Source organism: Maniola jurtina, chromosome 16, assembly GCF_905333055.1.
Source record: "Maniola jurtina chromosome 16, ilManJurt1.1, whole genome shotgun sequence".
Lineage (NCBI taxonomy): Eukaryota > Metazoa > Arthropoda > Insecta > Lepidoptera > Nymphalidae > Maniola > Maniola jurtina.
Window position 1 is genome coordinate 13,353,015 of NC_060044.1, and position 19,497 is coordinate 13,372,511.

General features: G+C 39.3%; 3 protein-coding genes across 4 annotated transcripts; all 3 read left to right on the forward strand.

Annotated features, from left to right (window-relative positions):
• The first annotated feature begins 3,175 nt into the window (after nt 1-3,175).
• On the forward strand, nt 3,176-8,039 carry LOC123872910 (23 kDa integral membrane protein-like). Its single transcript, XM_045917498.1, has 5 exons — nt 3,176-3,420; nt 5,294-5,488; nt 5,930-6,082; nt 6,501-6,686; nt 6,875-8,039. Exons 1-5 carry the CDS (start codon nt 3,361-3,363, stop codon nt 6,944-6,946), a joined length of 666 nt encoding a protein of 221 aa, XP_045773454.1. The 5' UTR covers nt 3,176-3,360; the 3' UTR covers nt 6,947-8,039.
• Nucleotides 8,040-9,457: 1,418 nt separating this feature from the next.
• LOC123872909 (23 kDa integral membrane protein-like) lies at nt 9,458-13,856 on the forward strand. The gene is made up of 5 exons (XM_045917497.1): nt 9,458-9,678; nt 11,401-11,586; nt 12,229-12,387; nt 12,889-13,176; nt 13,786-13,856. Exons 1-5 carry the CDS (start codon nt 9,610-9,612, stop codon nt 13,834-13,836), a joined length of 753 nt encoding a protein of 250 aa, XP_045773453.1. The 5' UTR covers nt 9,458-9,609; the 3' UTR covers nt 13,837-13,856.
• Nucleotides 13,857-14,015: 159 nt separating this feature from the next.
• Nucleotides 14,016-19,193, forward strand: LOC123872907 (23 kDa integral membrane protein-like). Of its 2 annotated transcripts, none has more exons than XM_045917495.1 (6): nt 14,016-14,373; nt 14,975-15,117; nt 15,581-15,769; nt 16,275-16,433; nt 18,205-18,402; nt 18,915-19,193. In XM_045917495.1, the coding sequence occupies exons 1-6, from the start codon at nt 14,328-14,330 to the stop codon at nt 18,981-18,983; spliced, it is 804 nt and encodes a 267-aa protein (XP_045773451.1). In that variant the 5' UTR covers nt 14,016-14,327; the 3' UTR covers nt 18,984-19,193. The 2 variants fall into 2 exon arrangements, with proteins under 2 accessions (XP_045773451.1, XP_045773452.1); XM_045917496.1 differs by having other exon boundaries at nt 14,999-15,117.
• The last annotated feature ends 304 nt before the right edge of the window (nt 19,194-19,497 follow it).

Here is a 19,497-nt window from a genome sequence, read left to right on the forward strand (position 1 = left end):
TACGATGTATTCCTTCACCATTAAAGCAAGTGATATTTAAATGCTTAAAACGCACATAGCTTCGAAAAGTTACAGAAGGTTAGAGTTGCGTGTCCGGGAGCGAATCCCCGATATCCCGAAAAAAGGCCGATGTCTTAACCATTGGGCTAACACCACTTGAGTAACACCCGTATCATCCAAATTATTCACATTTCAATCAACACTAATTATTTAGGTTTATGGTAAAAAATGCGAAAGTGTTTGTCTGTCAGTCTGAATAAGGAAATAATAAACTAAACTAAACCGCTTCTAATAGGATTTAACAAATATTTTATGCTGGAAAGGAAATGGAGATTGTCATGGTGCTAGCGGATAGCTGAGGGATTAAAAAGGTATACAATATATTATATAGGTACTTATATCATTGATTAAAAATTATACATATAAAAAAATTGCATGCTTGGATTACTTGCGATGAATAGGTACAATAGAAATATATAAATTATGTCTGAAGTTTACTAGGTAAGAATTATTACCAAAAGTTTAGTAGATTACGTAAGTAGTTATACCTAGGTGGATATTTGTATTTTGTTTTTGTAATTCCAATAGTTCGATTGTATTTGTAACCATATAGGTATTTGCTGTCCTCGGATTTGCAAATATTTTAGCAATAAATTATTATTAATACTAAGTAGATTTTTGTCAGGATTTCGCTGAGTGAAGTTTAGTAAACATACGCACTATACGCATAATTAATGAATCAATTTTCGCGGTAACTGGTCCAGTCGTACAAACCGGAAAACTTCTGCTTTGGTGACGTATAATGACCCAGTGACGTTTCGTTTGCTCACTTGTACGTCTTCAGGAATTGGGACCGCAAGTTTCTTCGCATTCCTAACAAAAATCATGTTCTATGAAGCTGTCAAAATTCATCATCATCCCACCACAACCCATCGCCCGTTCACTACTGACCATGGGTCTTCTCTCAGAATAGAATAGAATATATTTTTATTCAAGAAAGCTTTTACAATTGCTTTTGAATCTTCAAAATAATCAGGGGTTCGGAATGCCTTTCCCACCGAAAAGAACCAGCAACTAGCAACTAATGAAAGAATAAGGGTTTGGTCTTAATCTACCACGCTGGCCAAGTGCGGATTGGCAGACTTAACCTTTGTGAACATTATGGAGAACTCTTAGGTATGCAGGTTTCTTCACGTTTTTTTTTAAATTTATAGACTAGCGCTTGGTTGCAATCAGACCCGCTAGCTAGTGATGATGCAGCCTAAGATGGAGCGCGCTTGCCTAAGTATGCCTATTCACTCTTGACTTGAAGTACCCATTTAAAAGTGGAGGGGAAAACTGATGCCGGAAGAGCTTTCCATCTAGCTGTTCGGATTAGAAACGAGGAAGCAAATCGCTTCGTATGTATCCGAGGAATATTAACTACGTACGGATGCCGGCCTTGACGATGCCTTGCAGTACGATGGTAGAAAGATGAAGGAGGAACCATGCTTAAAACTCACATAATTCTGAAAAGTTAGAGGAACGTGCCCGGGAATGAACCTGACCTACCGAATAGAAGGCGGACGTCGTAATTACTAACCCATCACGGCCTCTAAGAGATACATAGGTATAGTACGCGACATCAGGTCAAGATGGCGATCGGGGTATAAGGCGGGAGACGCCCCGCAGACCCGCACGTCATCCGCGTTATCCCGCACCGGGTTAGCGCGGGGGATCATCTTCTTCTTCTTCTCTCTGGGCTGGTTTCCGCACTTAAACGTTTCCGTCTGTTGTACGTGCGTTGCCCCTCCCCGCCGAAGTCTTCACTCCAGCCATCCAAGCTCGCTCCAGAAGCCAAGTAGACCGAACAGGTTGCCGAGGGCTTGCGCGGGGGATGTGCGGGACGTCCCCACTTCGATTGCCATCTCAACCTGTCGGGTACTATGGTGATGTACATACCGAGAATAGGCTTTGTAAGAGAAGTGGACTTTAGAACTCAAAGGCATAAAATGCAGTAAAATGCATGCATGTCCATAACGAGATAATTGTTAACTAATTTCACGTTGACCGGCCGTTGATAGTAATCTCCTGTTGTTACTCTGTAAGCTTATTATTTCCTCATTTTCTGCAATTTTCATATCAACGTAGGTAAGTTGTCGCGTGTACAGATTTTCAGTTTAATGTAAAATGTATGAAATATGGAAATATGTAGCTTATTTTTGTCGGCGGAGGTACTTACAATAAGTATAATTTATTATTTCAAAAGACAAAATAACAAGTGTAAATTAAAAATTTATAACACCCCCGACGATCCAAAGTATTTGAGTTTTCCAAAACATCATTTTCAAATAAATAATTATGTATTTAGGCAACGTCCATCTTGACAACTTGACATTTGTCTATTGACATAATATTATGAACCTAACGGTTATCTAACCTTCTTTTCTACAAGAAAACTATAAAAGAGCTGATAACTCTTAAACGGCTGAACCAATTTTTTTAGATTATAGCTAAGAACACTCTCGATCAAGCCACCTTTCAAACAAAAAAAACTAAATTAAAATCGGTTCATTCGTTTAGGCGCTACGATGCCACAGACAGATACACAGATACACAGATACACAGATACACAGACACACAGATACACAGATACACACGTCAAACTTATAACACCCCTCTTTTTGGGTCGGGGGTTAAAAAGCTGTCATCGAAGTAATCTAATCTCTGATTCAGTATGTCTATGTGGGCTTGCACTAAGAAATTATGCCTGGCAAAAATAATAAAGCAATTGTTTTAAACATAAAATTTGTTCCAAATTTAACACTTGAAAATACCAGTTTCCATAACCGACTAGATAGCTACTGTATATTATTACTTTGAAATAAGTAGATGATGCCCGCGATGTCGTCCGCGTGGTTTTAGGTTTTAAAATCCCGTGAAAACTCTGATTTTCAGTAGTAAAAAGTATACTTTATCACTCTCCAGGTCATTTTAATTCATTATCGATGCAAAAAAATCTCGCCGATTCGTTGGTGCGTGCGGTGTATTGAAGGACAAACGAATAAACCAACAAACAAACACAATTTCGCATTTATAATATGGGTAGTGATTAAGTACAAGCAATCCAGTTGATTCAACATCGATAAAGAGCGATGACCTTACGAAAACACCCAATTGTTCTACTTAAATTACTCATTGTAGTACTTTTCAGTGGTGACCGGATAGAAAATAGCGGTTCCATGTAAAATATCAGTCGTTATCTTAGATAAGTTACCGCGATCGCCGGCCATGTTTTTATTCAGTCGCAGTTTTTCCGACGCGTGAGCACATTCTGTGCGATTTTATTTACTTTTTTGTAAAAAAATACATCAAATCAAAATGGGTTGTGGTGAATTTCTGGTTAAATACATACTGTTCTTCGCGAACCTATTTTTTGCGGTGAGTAAAATCGTGTACTATTTATGTTATCAGTGTTTTTTATCTACATTCAATGTAAGGTAGATATTGTTCGTATAGTAGGTAGGTAATTTATGATTTTTTTTATCTTTATTCGATTGAATTTCATTGCGATATTTGAATATTTTACATGATTAGACTTTATTGATTAAAATTTAAAAGAATTTAGAAAATAATGCCTTTGTTGACTTCAATTAATCATGTTATATAAAGTACCCTCAATAATAATTATATTTTTTTCAATGAAATTGTACAAGATTTTCAATAACCTGAATATAACGCAATAGCTATAGTAGTATGTAGTATAGAAGCCGAATGGTTGTAGGTACGAAATACATAACTAGCTGATGCCCGCGGCTTCGTCCGCGTGGATTTATGTTTTTAACAGATCCCGTGTTGAATTTTCGGTATTAAAAGAAGTCATGTCATTCTCCAGGTTTTTAACTAAGTAATAAGTAACTATACCAGAGATAAGTAAAATTTAAGTAATAACAGCTAATCTCTGACTATTCTTACCCACATGCAAGAATTTACGTTAATGCGTTGGTGCCGTTGCTCCGTTGATTAAAGAACAAAGCAATAAACCAACAAACAAACGACTTCATCTGCGTGAATTTTAAATAGTTTTAAAAATCCCATTCTTCCCTGGGATGCAAACTATCTTTGTACCAAATTTCGTCAAACAGGTTAAACAGATGGACCGTAAGAAGTTAACAGATAACCAGACATAGGTACTATAATGTGTTCAGTTAGTTATTACCCGACTGCAGCGAAGCCCAGAGGAGGGTTATGAGTTTGACCTGTATGTATGTATGTATGTATGTCCGTTTTTTCTTTAAATCTTTTGACAAGAACCAGTACTACAAGCGGTCAATCGAGGTATACCTAAACCTGTACCACTAAAACTGTGCCTATACGGTATAGGCACTAAAACCGTGCCTATACGGTATAGGCACAGTTTTAATAGCTGTAGGCACCTCATGCTAATACATGGATAGTAGTTACCTGTGGGTAGTAAGTGTTGATGTAGTATGACATGCCTTTGTTCTATAAGTCCGTTCCGAGCATTTCCAATAAAAATTCATTTGTAAGGCTGGTCCCTCGCACCTATGCTGTTATCGGATAAGATAAACTTATCGATAAGAAGATATCCCTCATTGCACACATAGATAAGCGGGTATTAGGTTAAACGCACACACACTAAATAACCTTTATACCACTATTAGGCCACATAATAAATTATGGAAATGGCTTAAGGTTTAGACGAACTACTGTGATATTATGTCGTGACTCGTGATGCGACAAAATTCCAATTTATAGGATTCCTGATCTCCAGACAAAAAGAACCCTTATAGGATCACTTCATTGTCTGTCTGTCTGTTTGTCAAGACCCGTCAAAAAATCAAAACCTATGGGTACCGTTAACCAAGAATCATGTAGGCAGACGCAATGTCTCAATCACAGATCACGACTTGTGGCACAAATCAATCAATGGTAGCACAAAGTTTCTACAGGACCCTAAGTGTACGAGTCCGACTCGCACGTGGCCAGTTTTAACTGTAATTTTTAGGGTATCCGTGCCCGAAGGGTGGCAACGGGACCTTATTACTAAGCCTTAGCTGTCGTCCGTCCGTCCGTCCGCCAGCACAAAAACAGACAAATAGGCAGAGAACTGAAATTTTCACAGAATGTGTATTTCTATTGCCGCTAGTAACAAATAATAAAAATTCCAAAATGGCGCCTATGAACATAAAGTGTTATTTCTTGTACTCATACAGTGGTATGGTACACAACTATGTGCGAGTCTGAATCGCATTTGACCGGTTTTTGTAACTTTAATTTTTGTGTGTTCCAGCTGGCCGGGCTGGCGCTGTTAGGTCTGGGCGTGGCGGTGCAGCTGCAGGTGGCGCAGGTGGAGGACGTGCTGAAGGGCTCGCCGGTGTTCCAGCTGACACCCATCGGCGCCATCGTGCTGGGATGCATCGTCTTCGTGGTCGCCTTCTTCGGCTGCTGTGGGGCTATTAGAGAGAGCAACTGCATGCTGATTACTGTACAGTACCACTTATAAGATACACTGATGTACCTGCGCAGAAATCTTATTTTTGAATGGCGCGAAAATATCTCAGTCAACCATAGCGCATGTCTGTCCGCTATTGGTTGTTGCTTAGTACGCACCATGAATTATTAAGAAGATAGCAAGAGTCTCTGTTGTTCTTAAGTGTTTAAAATCTTAACGTCAAGCATGAGATAGACGTTGGGGTCCCAACCCACTTCACACTGGAAAACGCAGCGTTGGAAGACGCATCAGACTGAAATATGGCATGCATATTGCATACATAAATCTTTTTTGGCCCTATACATCCACTAGGAATGGATTTTCGAAAATTCAACCCCTAAGGGGGTAAAAATAGGGGTTTGAAATTTATGTAGTCCGCGCGGAGGAAGTCGCGGGCATCAGCTAATTTAAGCATAACATGCATTATGATTCCAGTACGCAATCTTCATGATAGTGCTGATGGTGCTGAAGATAGCCCTGGCGACGCTGATCTTCGTGAAGCAGGACCAGCTGCTGGACGACATCCCCACGTGGCTGGCAGAAGCCTTCGCCAAGGACCGCCAAGGGTTCATGGAGATACAACAATCTGTAAGCATGCCAAACTTAAAGTCGCTCAGCGTGCTATGGACTATGTTAGGTGTCTCTTTGAGGAGCAAAATACGTAACGAGGAAATCCGTAGGAGAACCAAAGTGACCGACTTAGCTTGCGACTTAGTGAGCGAATTAGTCATCTGATGGCCGCTGGGGCAGATGTGTTCTGGAGTGGAGACCGCGTATCACCGAGCGCAGTGTGGGATGACCTCCAACCCGCTGGACCGACGACCTTCAGAACGTAGTGCGAAGTGGGTGGATGAGAAAGGCGGAGGGCGGTGTGTGTTGGCGCGCTCTTGGGAAGGCCTATGTCCAGCTGTGGACACAAACAGGCTAATTGACTGAAATATGACAGCTTATACCAAGCTCCAATCTCATACACTTCACCTCGTATATTCTATGCTCGTGGTTCCAGTTCAGCTGCTGCGGTGTGACGGGCCCGGAGTCGTACCTGAACGTGATGCTGCCGGAGTCGTGCTGCGCCGGCACGCCGTGCACCATCGTGAACGCGCACCCCGGCTGCAACAAGGTGCTCAGCGAGTTCTTCAAGACCTTCGGCTTGGCTATCGGCGTCGTTGCCATCGTTGTTGTCGCGGTTGAGGTAACGTACAGTTTAGGCTTCTTTTCCACCAGAGATATGCTATGCTACATTTTTTTTTGTAAAGAATGTTAGCCATGCTAATCATGACTAATACTCCCGTTTCCCCTCCAATTAGAGTAAAGGTTGTGCCTGGAGTAGGAACGACAATAATGCAACGGTTTGCATTTAACTTTTTTTTTGTTTTTCAGTTGGTGGCAGTTGTGTTCGGGCTGTGCCTAGCCAACCACGTGCGCAACAAGAGCAGAAGAACGCGTTACTAGATGTTGAGTTATAATATGTATATAGGCCGTGCGAAACATCTAGTGATCTTACAGCTTGGATGTTTCCTGAAAATCTTTACCGAAGTTATCCATCAATGGACGTATTTTCTGAAAAATGTCACAAAAATATTACAAAGGGGTAATCACAATGAGAACGGTGTCAGCCATAATCTGCCAATGTACTAAGTGCGGATTTGCAGATTTCACACACGTTTGAGAACATTATGAAGAACTCTCAGGCAAGGAGGTTTCCTCACGATGTTTTCCTTCACAAAGTAAAGTGATATTCCTTAGATGTGCGTAATCGAACCTCTGACTCCCCTCCCCGAATTTAAAATGCGATATGTCATTTCACCCGAATTGCCCAGTACTCAGTTTTTCATAATATAGGTTGGAACATTTTCAGAAAATACGCTGAATTTTTTTGGAGAGCCAGAATTTTTGCAATGGTCTGTTAGAGACGCCGTAAATCTTACTCATTATTTTACTTTGCTTATTCAATGACTGAACACTGCTGGGCTATGAGCGCCTCATTAGTAAATTGCTGTTTTTTTACTTTAATTGTATAGAAAAAGTGACAAAACCAAAAGGCAACGACGCAGACGCTTGTGTATTCGGACATAATATTATGTAATTGTAAAGCATCGGACATAATATATAATGTACTAAGTACTTTCATGTACTTACTCCTGGATTTATAGATAAGTAGGACTAGGTAGGTACAGGGCTCTATTAGAATAAATTAAACTTTAATAATATCAGGTATAAAATATTTAACTTGCCTTTCTTTGAAGAGATATCTAGGTATAAAAAAGTTGGCATGGCATACCTTTTTAGTCATGTCTATTCATTAAGTAGGCCTTTTTCCTTTTTCGTTTAAAACCATTGAATTAAATGTACAGAAGGCTATTCCAAACAAAAATAGTGCTCCATGAAGCTATCATACTTAAAATTATACTGGCCATCAAGCGTATAAGCAAAAGCCGGACAATTTTTTTATTTGGAATGGCTAATTCAGTGCGTAGTAGGTATTCCGTACCCAATTTAAATATAAGTAGTTAGGTATTTTTTGTAATAAATAACTATAAATACCGTTGTTTCTTTTTTTTAACCGACTTTCAAAAAGAAGGATGTTTCCAATTCGGCCCGTTTATCATTCATCCCAAAAAATAACGCAATAAATTATTGGGAACCTCCTTCTTTTTTTGAAAGAAATTTCGTTTGAGTTAATTGTAATGTTTGTTATTTGATACGAACAGCTAAATATTTTTGGAGACCACCACTTTTTTGATGTAACATCCGTCAGGTCTATTTTCTTCGTACAAAATATAGCCTGTCACCCGGATCATACTAACGAATCAATTGACACCTCATTTATCAAAATCGGCCCAGTAGTTTAGGCGCTACGGTGGAACACACAGAATCTGATACACACATACATAGATAGACTGCTAAAATCATACCTAACCCTTCCTTTTGGATTTTCCGTAGTCGGATAAAAATATAATTTAGGTAGGTATCAAGGTCTTAAGGTTCCTGAGCACACTTTCCGAAGTGTATCCGATAAAAGACCATGCGACATGTGTTGTGTTGTATGCTGAGCAATTTCGTCTGCGTAGGTGATTGCTCGATAGTCAAGACTGCCCGATGAAAACTATAGGTAGATTAGACCTATTTAATATTAATCACACATATCAAAAAAACTATTACTATTAGTTTTCAGTTGCAACACCATGATGAGTAATAAGGAAAGTAGAAACAAGTGTTTATTGATTACACGCGTCTGATAAGATTGTGTTGGGAAAGTATTCCACTTGGGAAGTGCTTGTTCAATCAAATCAATTAATCAAACCATGAACTACACAATACCTCGTAGCACCTTCCAGGTAGAAACCTACATGAACTTCAGATTTTCCGGAAGGTATCTTATATCCTCCTGTTCTGGTGTCATCTCGGCAATCCAAGCCTTAGTTCTAGAAGGGTCAAAGTTCAAATCACAAATCACTTCAGAATATTTTGAGTAGGTTAGAGCCAATTGTTTCTATAATATGGAAGAAAAGTTTTCGAGCTCTCTTCGCTCGCACTTCTGTTACTTCGTAAATTATTAATTTTTTCTTTTTTCAAATCTAAACAGGAATTATTCTATACTACCCGAAGCCCGCGACTTCGCCCGCGTGGATTTAGGTTTTCCGAAATCCCGTGGGAACTCTTTGATTTTCTCTCTTTATCTCCATTCCAAATTTCAGCCAAATTCATCTAGTAGCTTTTGCGTGAAGGAGTAACAAACATACACACACACATACACACAAACTTTCTTTCGCCTTTATAATATTAGTGTGAAAACTATCAAAACTACGCGAAATTCAGCATATTTCTGAATGTTGATTTGCTGTGCAATTCACAATCATTGTCATCCATGCGAATGATGTTGCGGGCTTTTATTATATCATAGTGATGATAGGAAGATGATAATTATGGGTAATTCAACCACTTAAAGTGCTAAATCTGTTAGGTATTAAAAGCATTATTCATAGGAAAGCACTCATTCGGGGTGCAGTCCACTGCCCTAATTAGAATCACTGCAAAATTAAAACAAGTTGGTTACAAAGTTTTCTGTTTTAGTCTTAGTTTATCTTTGCTAATAAAAAATAAAAAATAGAAAAATGTGTTTACTAAGTTGTGGTGCGTGCTTAGCGCAATCAATTTTGTTTGTTTTGAATTTTCTATTGTCTGTAAGTATTTCGTTTTTCAATAAGGTGCACCACATGACTAGACGGGTCATTCTTCAAAAACTTTTGTGTGATACAACTCTGTTTTGCTTACAACTTTATGTCCAGTCTCATGTTAATTTTGACAGCTACTGGTGAGCTCAACCTTCTATTCGGCAGGTTCGGTTACCTGGTACGCACACCTAACTAACCTAAGTTACAAAAAAATCGGTGATATCCACGACCGGCAAACTAGAAACCGTGATAGGCTCGCATATCCTACGCTCCGCCTCAGGAAAGTTGGAAAATCGTTTGTGGGAATGAGTGTAATATTTTATAATAAAATTCCACAATCAATTTTAGACTTGCCTTTACACAAGTTTAAAAAATCTATTAAAAGTATGCTCCTGAAAAAAGCTTATTTATACAATCGAAGATTATGTAAATGACAAAAAAGCTTGGATTTGATGCGCTCCAGCAATACACGGCGCTGCAATTGCTTGTATACAGTATGGCATATTATTGTAAATTGTACATTTGAAAAGAGCAACCGCCGAGTTTCTTGCTGGTTCTTCTCGGTAGGAACAGCATTCCGAACCAGTGGTAGATTATTTTGACGATTCAAAAGCACTTGTAAAAGTTTAATTAAATAAAAATAATTTGAATTTGAATTTAAACTTCGGAGCTACGTGCGTTTCAGACATTAAATATCACTTGCGTTACTAACAATGAAGGACACATTGTGAGGAGATCCACACATCTGTAAGTTCTTCATAATGTTCTCAAAGGTGAGAGGAGACCCGTGCTTAGTAGTGAGCCGGCGATGTGTTGATCATGATGATGATATAAGATGATATAAAAATAATAATACCTGCTGTTACTGCTAGACTGTTAAATTATTATTAAACTTGCTATATGGGCGCCCCAGCTTCGGTTGATGGACTTTTTGAAAATTCCCTCCATCAATAATATTTCATCATGTTACTTGTTATTATTAGTTGATTTAAATTAAAAATACCTATTGACTGGTTATGATTACGATTGCGAACGGACAGATAAAAGAGAAGATAGAAAATATTGCTTTTATATTGCTACAGGCGATGTAAAATAATAAAATTACTGTACAGATACCATATTAATAATATTATGTAATATGATTCTCTGGGACAGCGTCATTAAAGTCGCGCAAGACAGCACCGATGAGAGATCATGAGAGATCTTGGAGTCTCTCAATATGCGCTGAGGGTGGCCACCGAGAGGGTTTTAGTAGTTAGACTTTCCAAGTACGTGGCTCGTGGGGTATCTTAAAAGCTCCACTTACTTCATGAAACTTCGTAATTATATTTTGTATTTGTATCATATAGGTGGTTCAAGTGCTTATAATACACATTTGAAGCAAATTAATAGATAATACGGTAAATAGGTATAGTACACGACAGGTTGAGATGGCAATCGGGGTGGGAACTTCGCGTACACCAGCACAACACAACCCTCGCGCTAGCCCAGTGTGGGATAGCGCGGGTGACGTGTGGGTGCGCGAGGCGTCCCTCCACCTCCTATCCCGATTGCCATCTCAACCTGTAGCGTACTATAGCTAATACGAGTGGCTATCTATCTAGGACGATGGGCTGGGCTCTTACCTCGAAGACCCGATGGTCTTTGGGTTCTCAATTTAGTAACCCTCATCGGAAAACTCAGCTTTGACAGACGATGACAATGATGACGAATTAATTGATTTGGTCATAGATCGTAAGCTTATCCGTGACTGGGATCGGCATCTTCGTCTTGATCGAAGTGCACAAAGTGAGCAGCGACGACCTGGACTTCAACAGTCCGGCCATCATTGTGGTGGTGGTGGGCGCCGTCTTCAGCGCGATCTTCTTCTGTGGATGCTGCGGCGCGTTCTGCAAGAACAGGTGCCTGCTGATCACGGTAATGTGTCTTACCACTCGTCACTATCCTATCACTTACACCTACTAGCCCAAGTTAATCCGCTTTCATCTTGGTCTGCATCATCATTTACCATCAGGTGAGATTGCTGTCATGTGGTAACTTGTATCAGATTTTTTTAAAACCTTTGAAGACCGGTCTCCGGATCGGACCGGTCTCAGAATGAGACTTCATATACCTTTGAGAACATTATGGAAAACTTTCAGGCATGTATTTTAAAAATTGTTTAAAAGAAGTGTCTATAGATAGCCACAAACTAGTATGCTAGTAGTAATTAAAAAATATCCTGCTGTAAGCTATTAATTTTCAACTGAATGATTGTTTTTAATTGCACTTCGCTCCGTCATCCCTTCATTCATCTCACCTTCTCGACATTCATTTCGCTACAAAAGTCCCTCCTTCGCTCCTCTCGGCCTCGTATGCTCACAGGCTCGCTTCATTCAGGACGCCCTGCGCGAGTTTCTGGCTTCGCGCTTTACAAAAATACTCTATAGGATTAGGGCAAACAAGACTGCCTAGGAGTCAGGGCGATTAGATTTCGTTTTAAGCTAATTAGACTAAGTACTCATTACGACCGCTATCCTTGGGAAACCGTACCTTTATACTTGAAAAACTTTTTTCCAGTATTCGGTGATCACCATCCTCCTGGCAACGGCAACGGTGGTCTTCACGGTGGTCATCTTTCAGGATGGGGACCAGATCAAGGAGACAGCGCAGGATGTTCTCACTGACACCTTCAGCAATCCCCAGAACAAGGAGACCCTAGGGTTGATGGAAGCTACTGTGAGTATTACGCCAATCGTACATCCTCCTTGCTTTGGCTTCGATGTGTTACCACCCATACATATACCTAAAAGAGTTGTTCTGACTGACAACATACCACCTGGATCGCAAATCATTAGGGTCAGAAACTTAAAATTTGTACAGTAGGTTTTTTTATGACGTAGGTACCTAGTGTTTTACACTAATTAAAAAAAGATTCCACACGTTTTCAAATGATATCCACGAATTCATATCCATTTGCGCTTTCGTTCCTAAAAGTTTAAATCACGCAATAACCATAGGTATTTTTAAATGCAAAAGTGTGTTTCTTTGTTGGTTGGCCTTCAATTACGTTGCAACAGAGCAGCTGATCGACGTGATTTTTATACCTACAACATAGGCTCCTTTATCCCGGAAAAGCAAAGAATCCTACGGGATTTTTATAAGCAAACCTAAATCCACGTAGACGTAGTCGAGGGCATCAGCTAATTTTACCTAATTCTGAGTTTTTTCTATCAATAGCTCGGCTGTTGCGGCACAACGGGTCCTAACTATTACAACTCTTCCATCCCCGTGACCTGCTGCTCCTCCGCTCTCCAGAACTTACAGAACCTCCAGAACCTACAGAACATCCAGCAGGACAACATTAACATCACTGCCATCACCAACAACACTTCGAGCGGCTCCATCAACTTGAGCTGCCCCATCAGCGATGCTTACCAGCAGGGATGCGTCGATGCCCTCATGGAATTACTGTCCGAAATATTCAAAATCACCGGCCAAGTGCTTATCTGGATTATTGTCATTGAGGTAAGTAAACCTTTCTTTATCTCTCTCAACATCGTATTCCTTCTTGATGAGGGTCGTGGCCCTTTCCCATCAATTACATAGGAGAAGCAAAAAGTTACCCATGGGATTTAAAAAAAAATTAAATCCACGCGAACGCAATCGCGACCATGCGCGAGTAGATTTCAGCCACATGAGTAGACAATACTTTGGCTTCCTATTCAAAGGGTCCAAGAATTATTGACAGCTTTTACCTACATATTTTGTTGGTTAGGTACCTATATGTATTTTACCAATTAAATATCAATTGCATTAACGGTGAAGGAAAACACCGTGAGAAAACCTGCATATTTGAGATTTTTTACTAATTTTCTCGAAAGTTTGTGAAGTCTGCCAATCCGCGCTTAGCCAGCGTGGTGGATTATAGTCTTAACTCTGCTTATCCGTGCTTACTATGGGGCGACGATGGGTTGTGGTAATGATGATAATGACTCATAAAGGCGTGTTTCTAGTTCCAAATAGCCTCTAACCTTGTGATCGTAACTATCTAATCTCTAGCTAATCTCTTCCCTGGTGGAAAATGTTTCATATTAATTCATAATCAATTATAAGTACCTACATTTTTTGTTTCAGTTCGCGGCAGCGGTTTTGGCGATCTTGTTGTCGTGCTACATTGGAAAATAGTACAAGAAAAGTATCAAAATAACAAAGCAATCAGAATATAACTTATTTGTACCTTCGTACAATAGATTAAGTATACTTACTTACGATAAAAAAATGCGATTTTATTTTCTACCTGCCTACTAACCTCATCTTAATGATGCTCTTTGGTATCATTGGAACACATTGGAATCATATTGGAATCGAGTGACACCACTACTAGTAGCAAACGTAGCGATTACATCTTGATTACATACTCTTTGCTAGTAAAAGCTAGTGTCACTCAATAAGTCAATGCTCGATATCTATATTTACTACTAGTTTTCAATCTTTTCAATTAGATAAAAACTCAATATGGTTTCCCCAAAGACATTTTATATCGCTGGGTTTTTCACTTTTTAGTTCGTTTTTGCCAGGGCGATCTTATTTTTTATTATTTTTTAAATTATTGTGGTCAAACAGATGGACGGATAGCGGGCGCTTAGTAATAGGGTTCCGCTGGCACGCTTCGGGTAATGTTCGGGTACGGAACTATAAAACGGAGGAATACTAGTCGTATAAGTAATTAAATATCCTTTATTCATCCAAAAAACAACAAATAATATGTAAAAACCCCCGTTAAGTGCGAGTCTGACTCGCACATGCAGGGTTTCGTACCATCGTCGTATAAGACCTAATTTTTATGTAGAACAGTGCACGGATAGCGCTATTTACTAATTATATGATTTAGTAAACTAAGTACCTACTGAACCCTCGGTGCGCGAGTCTGACTCGCACTTGGCCAGTTTTTCCTTTTAAGTAATTTATAGGTTTTCGTGACAGACACGACAGAGAGACAACAAGGTGATCCTGTATAAAGGTTCCTTTTTTCCTTTTGTGGTACAGAACCCTAAAAATACAACTCTACAAACGGGTAGAGTACCATAGTCCCCGGGAACCCGGGAACCAAGGAGTCGACTATAGTTTATGCTCCCTGCCCCCTGGGTCCTCGACACCCAGGTGGGTACTCAATTCGCGGGGCGCTGCCTCAGCTTCATGCGGCAGTCAGTCCACTGCAGCGCGTATGATGACCGAAGTATGAATCATTTCCATAATATATCGCTTATCTTTATCATTGAATATTATCTTGTATCTGAAAGCGATACCGTTCGATTATGACTAGGTGTAACCCTGTATGTTACACTAGAAAGCATAGTTATTGTCAACAAGCCCGCTATTCCGTACATATTGCCAAAAACAGCCAAAAAACCAAAGATGTGTTTTATAGTGAAATATGTGCTATTCATCGCCAATGTGATATTTGCTGTAAGTATTAATGGATCGCTTATTCAATTTGTACACCCTTATAATACATAGTTTACTTAATTTAAGAGAACTTAAAGAATTTAACCCGAGAGCGCTCCGGAGCGATGCCCATACAAACGTAGTTTGGTTTGGTTCTCATTTGTACGTAGCCAAACAAACACGATGAAATGTAGACACGTTTTAGAAACAAACAAGTAGCTGTACCTACTGTCTTATCTGTGTCTGTAGTTTTCCGAATTTCCGTGAAAATGAGTATAGTTGTATTACATAAGATAGAAAAAAATATATAGTAAGTATGTATATAGTAAGTATGTAATATAAAGTATTTAATATAGGTATGGGTTTAGCCCTCTCTACTTACTGTCTTATCTGTGTCTGTAGTTTTCCTTTCTGCAGGAGTTTCCTCACTAGAGGACCATTTATCTATGATGCGCAAGACTACGAGCTTGGTAATTGGTTACAGCTGGCTGGGCTGACCCTGATCGGTGTCGGCTCGGCGGTGTTGGCGTTGGCATCTGACGCGCTGGCGGTGATCCCGGCCGGCATCAACGCGATCCCGATCAGCGTCATCGTACTCGGTGCCATCGTCTTCGTGATCTCCTTCTTCGGCTGCTGCGGCGCCATCCGAGAGAACAGATGCTTCCTGACAACCGTAAGTCTGCGTTAAAAGATCCTCACATCAAGGAGCCGACTGAAATCCGACAGGTTGGTGATCAAACCCAACCCGTTACTGTTAGTTGTAAGTCTTAGATGAAGTATGCCACGTTTGCGACAGATATTTTATAGAAAGTGTCGCTATAATGTGTACAGCAGAACCAACAAAAAACCACTGCATTTTGTGTGTAAGTGTGCAATAGGAAAAGGATTCTACGAGTAGGTCAATCGGAAGTACTCTATAGATTTTCTTGACAGACGGACAGACGGACAATAAAGTGATCCTATATAAGGGTTTCGTTTTCCCTTTTGAGGTACAGAACCCTAAAAACAAAGATGATATAATGATGACATCTGCCAGTAATTCTCTCGTCGTCTCGCCCCTGTGAACCCGCAGAATTACACTGTCTAAAAGATCTCCGTCAATTGAATGTATGAAGTATCTAAAAATATATTTCATACAGTCAGTACAAAGGCTGTAGCAACACCATCTCTTTTTCCAGTACGCCATCATCATGCTGCTGCTGGCAGCAGGGAAGATGTACCTGGCTGTGGTGATCTTCATGGCCATGGATAACATCTACGTGAACGTGGTGGAGTGGCTGACCAAGGCGTTCCTCAACGAAGACTTGAGAGAGCCATTCCATGCCGTGGAGATTGCTGTAAGCAACCGGTGACCCCGCCGTACAAACGAAGGAAGCACAACTATCGACCCACTATCGACCAAATCTCTGTAATTACACGTCACGCACACAAACTCAACATAAATTCTACGAAACTGGTCACTTAACACCTTCCGATACGCATTTGACACAACGTAGTGATTATATTTTTTTGTTTGACACTTCAATGAAATAATTTAATTTTAAATCGTATCGTAATCGTGCTGTGCAAATTACACAACTTCAAATTGAAGTCTAGGGTTGTCAGAAAATAAATGGGGTAATTTTGCCTAAAAATGAGCAATTTTTTTTTCATTATATTTAGACAAATTTATATTTTATTTTTGATGACAATCATAATATAACTAAGCGAAAAAGGCTGTTTTGTTAATTAAAAGATTTTAAATTGATATTGAAATTTAACTAAAACAAAACTTATTACTAAATTGTAGTACATTTAATATACCAGTCTCCGTCATAATAGCTGCATGCCAAATTTATCATGAAGTACCTAGGTACCTACGTAATTGGTGTACGTACGTTGGACAGATAAAAACATACGTTTTTATCTGTCCAACGTACTTACCATGTTGTCTTCTATGTTTTTTGTAAATGTATATGTTTGTGTGTGCAATAAAGAAATAAATAAATAGGTAATCAAAATCTTACTACATTAATAATATTATTTAGTTATAGTTAGTCCATGATAGGTTGTTTTGGTAGGCACCCACCAAAACAACCTTAGCGACGAACGGAGGACTCGTCACGCGTGATGTGGTCAAAGATGGGACGCTATACGGATAGCTAGAATATTTATCTTTATTTAGGTATTTTTTAAGGTCATAAATGTCAGAAAACACAAGACAAATAAAATATGAACCCATTTTGAATAAATAACTTTGAATTTGGCTTAGAGAAAAAAAAAACCGCTACCCAAGAGCCGCTTTGTGTAATTTGGTAAGAGATCTACGATATAGGGATGTAAACTTGCCCGGTGTATAACACCAAAAGTAGTGAATAGTCTACTAACCCTGCGAGATACGCTAAATAAAATCGCTAACTGGTACATACTTGGATTATTATTAAATATTTTTAGTGAATATATTGCGTTTTTATATTTGACTTTTTAACTTTTTTATTTTTAACTGTCAGGATACGATTATATAGTAAACATGGTGATGGGCACCCGTTAAGCAGAGATTTTCAATAAGGCCAGAGGCCCTATACTGTAATTAATCAAAATTATGTAAAAACAGAGTAGGTAAATTTTAATACGTTGCAATCGATAAATTATTATTTTCTAGCATCGAACATCCATCGATTTGTAACTATCATAATAAAGACTAATCTAATGAGATCTCATTTTTTAATAATCATCGTGAAAGGGAAAAATAGGGAAAAATAGGAAAATAGGCAAATTTTCATATGTGAATGGTATCATTCCATAACGCACACATACTCATCAACTGACAGTTCCCCTGCTTCATTTGACTTTTCGGAGCATACCATCCTGAGTATTTATTCATCCAAGGCTGTAAGCAAAATATTCTGATTCTTCTTTCTCCTGATCATTAGATTCTGATTTATTGGACGGGTTCTTCTTATGTCCAGCAATGGACCTCTATCGGTTGATAATGATGATGACTCCCAACTCATATGGACGTGGACTCATATTATGGGTGTGTGACCTAGTTGTGACAACGAATATCATCATGATCGCATTCAAAATCAATTGTTGACTCAATCATTTTTGGATTTTTGAATTACTTAGTTCCGGTGTTGTGGAACCACCGGCTGGCAGTCGTACTTGGGCATCCTACCAGCATTGCCTGCCTCCTGTTGCAACCCCGATGCTGAAGTCTGTCAGCCGGACAACGCTTTCGGCGGCTGTAACGATATCGTTGGTGACTTCTTCGCCACATACGGCAGCGCTACCGCCAGCATTCTTGTGGTCATCATCGCGGTAGAGGTGAGTCTTATAAAGTTATAACAATATGACGTATATAGGATGGTCTCCTGTTGCAACCCTGACGCCGAACTCTGTGAACCGAGCGTCGCTATCGGCAGCTACAATGATGTAGACGACTTCTTTGCTATCTACGGCAGCGCTATCCTCGTGGTCATGGTCACGATTGAGATGAGCCTAAGTCCTAACTAACTAAACTAAATGTTAGGCTATAGTCACGTTGCGTGAGGAAATTCGGTCATGAATACCATCAACCACGGATCGACCCAAAAAGAGGGGTGTTATAAGTTTGACGTGTGTATCTGTCTGTCGCATCGTAGCTACTAAACTAATGAACCGATTCTAATTTAGTTTTTTTTTTGTTTCAAAGGTGGCTTGATAGAGAGTGTTCTTAGCTATAATCCAAAAAAATCGGTTCAGCCTTTTGAAAGTTATCAGCTCTTTTCTAGTTACTGTAACCTTCACATGTCGGGGGTGTTATAAATTTTTAACTTACACTTGTCTCTCGTTTTCAGTTAATCGCAATGATCGTCGGTTTATCGTTGTGCAATAACGTCTCCAACCGAAGAAGAGCAACTGTATAATCTACATTATTATACTATACATAATATATTGTTATATATACCAAAAACTATTTATTTAAACTAGGTTTTGATGTTATAACTGTTCATGACAATGACATGGTTCTCTCTTTTAAGCCCGAATATACAGCTACATGTTAGACGAATAATAAAATTAATCTGAAGGCTACAAACAAATATGCCTGGCTAAATAAATATAATTTATGCTCTCGATCTATGATTAAATTGTTATTGAGTGATACGTCTACCTACTACGGGATCGTTTTGGCCACATAAATAAAACCGTTAAGTTTGAGTCGGACTCGTACACGAAGGGTTCCGTACCATCGTACAAGAAAGCACACTAATATTATAAAGGCGAAAGTTTTTGTATATGTGTGTGTGTGTGTGTGGATGTTTGTTACTCTTTCACGCAAAAACTAGGTACAGGACAGATTTGGCTGGGAATGGAGATAGATAATATCCAGGATTAGCACATTGGCTACTTTTTATCCCGGAAAATCAAAGAGTTCCACGC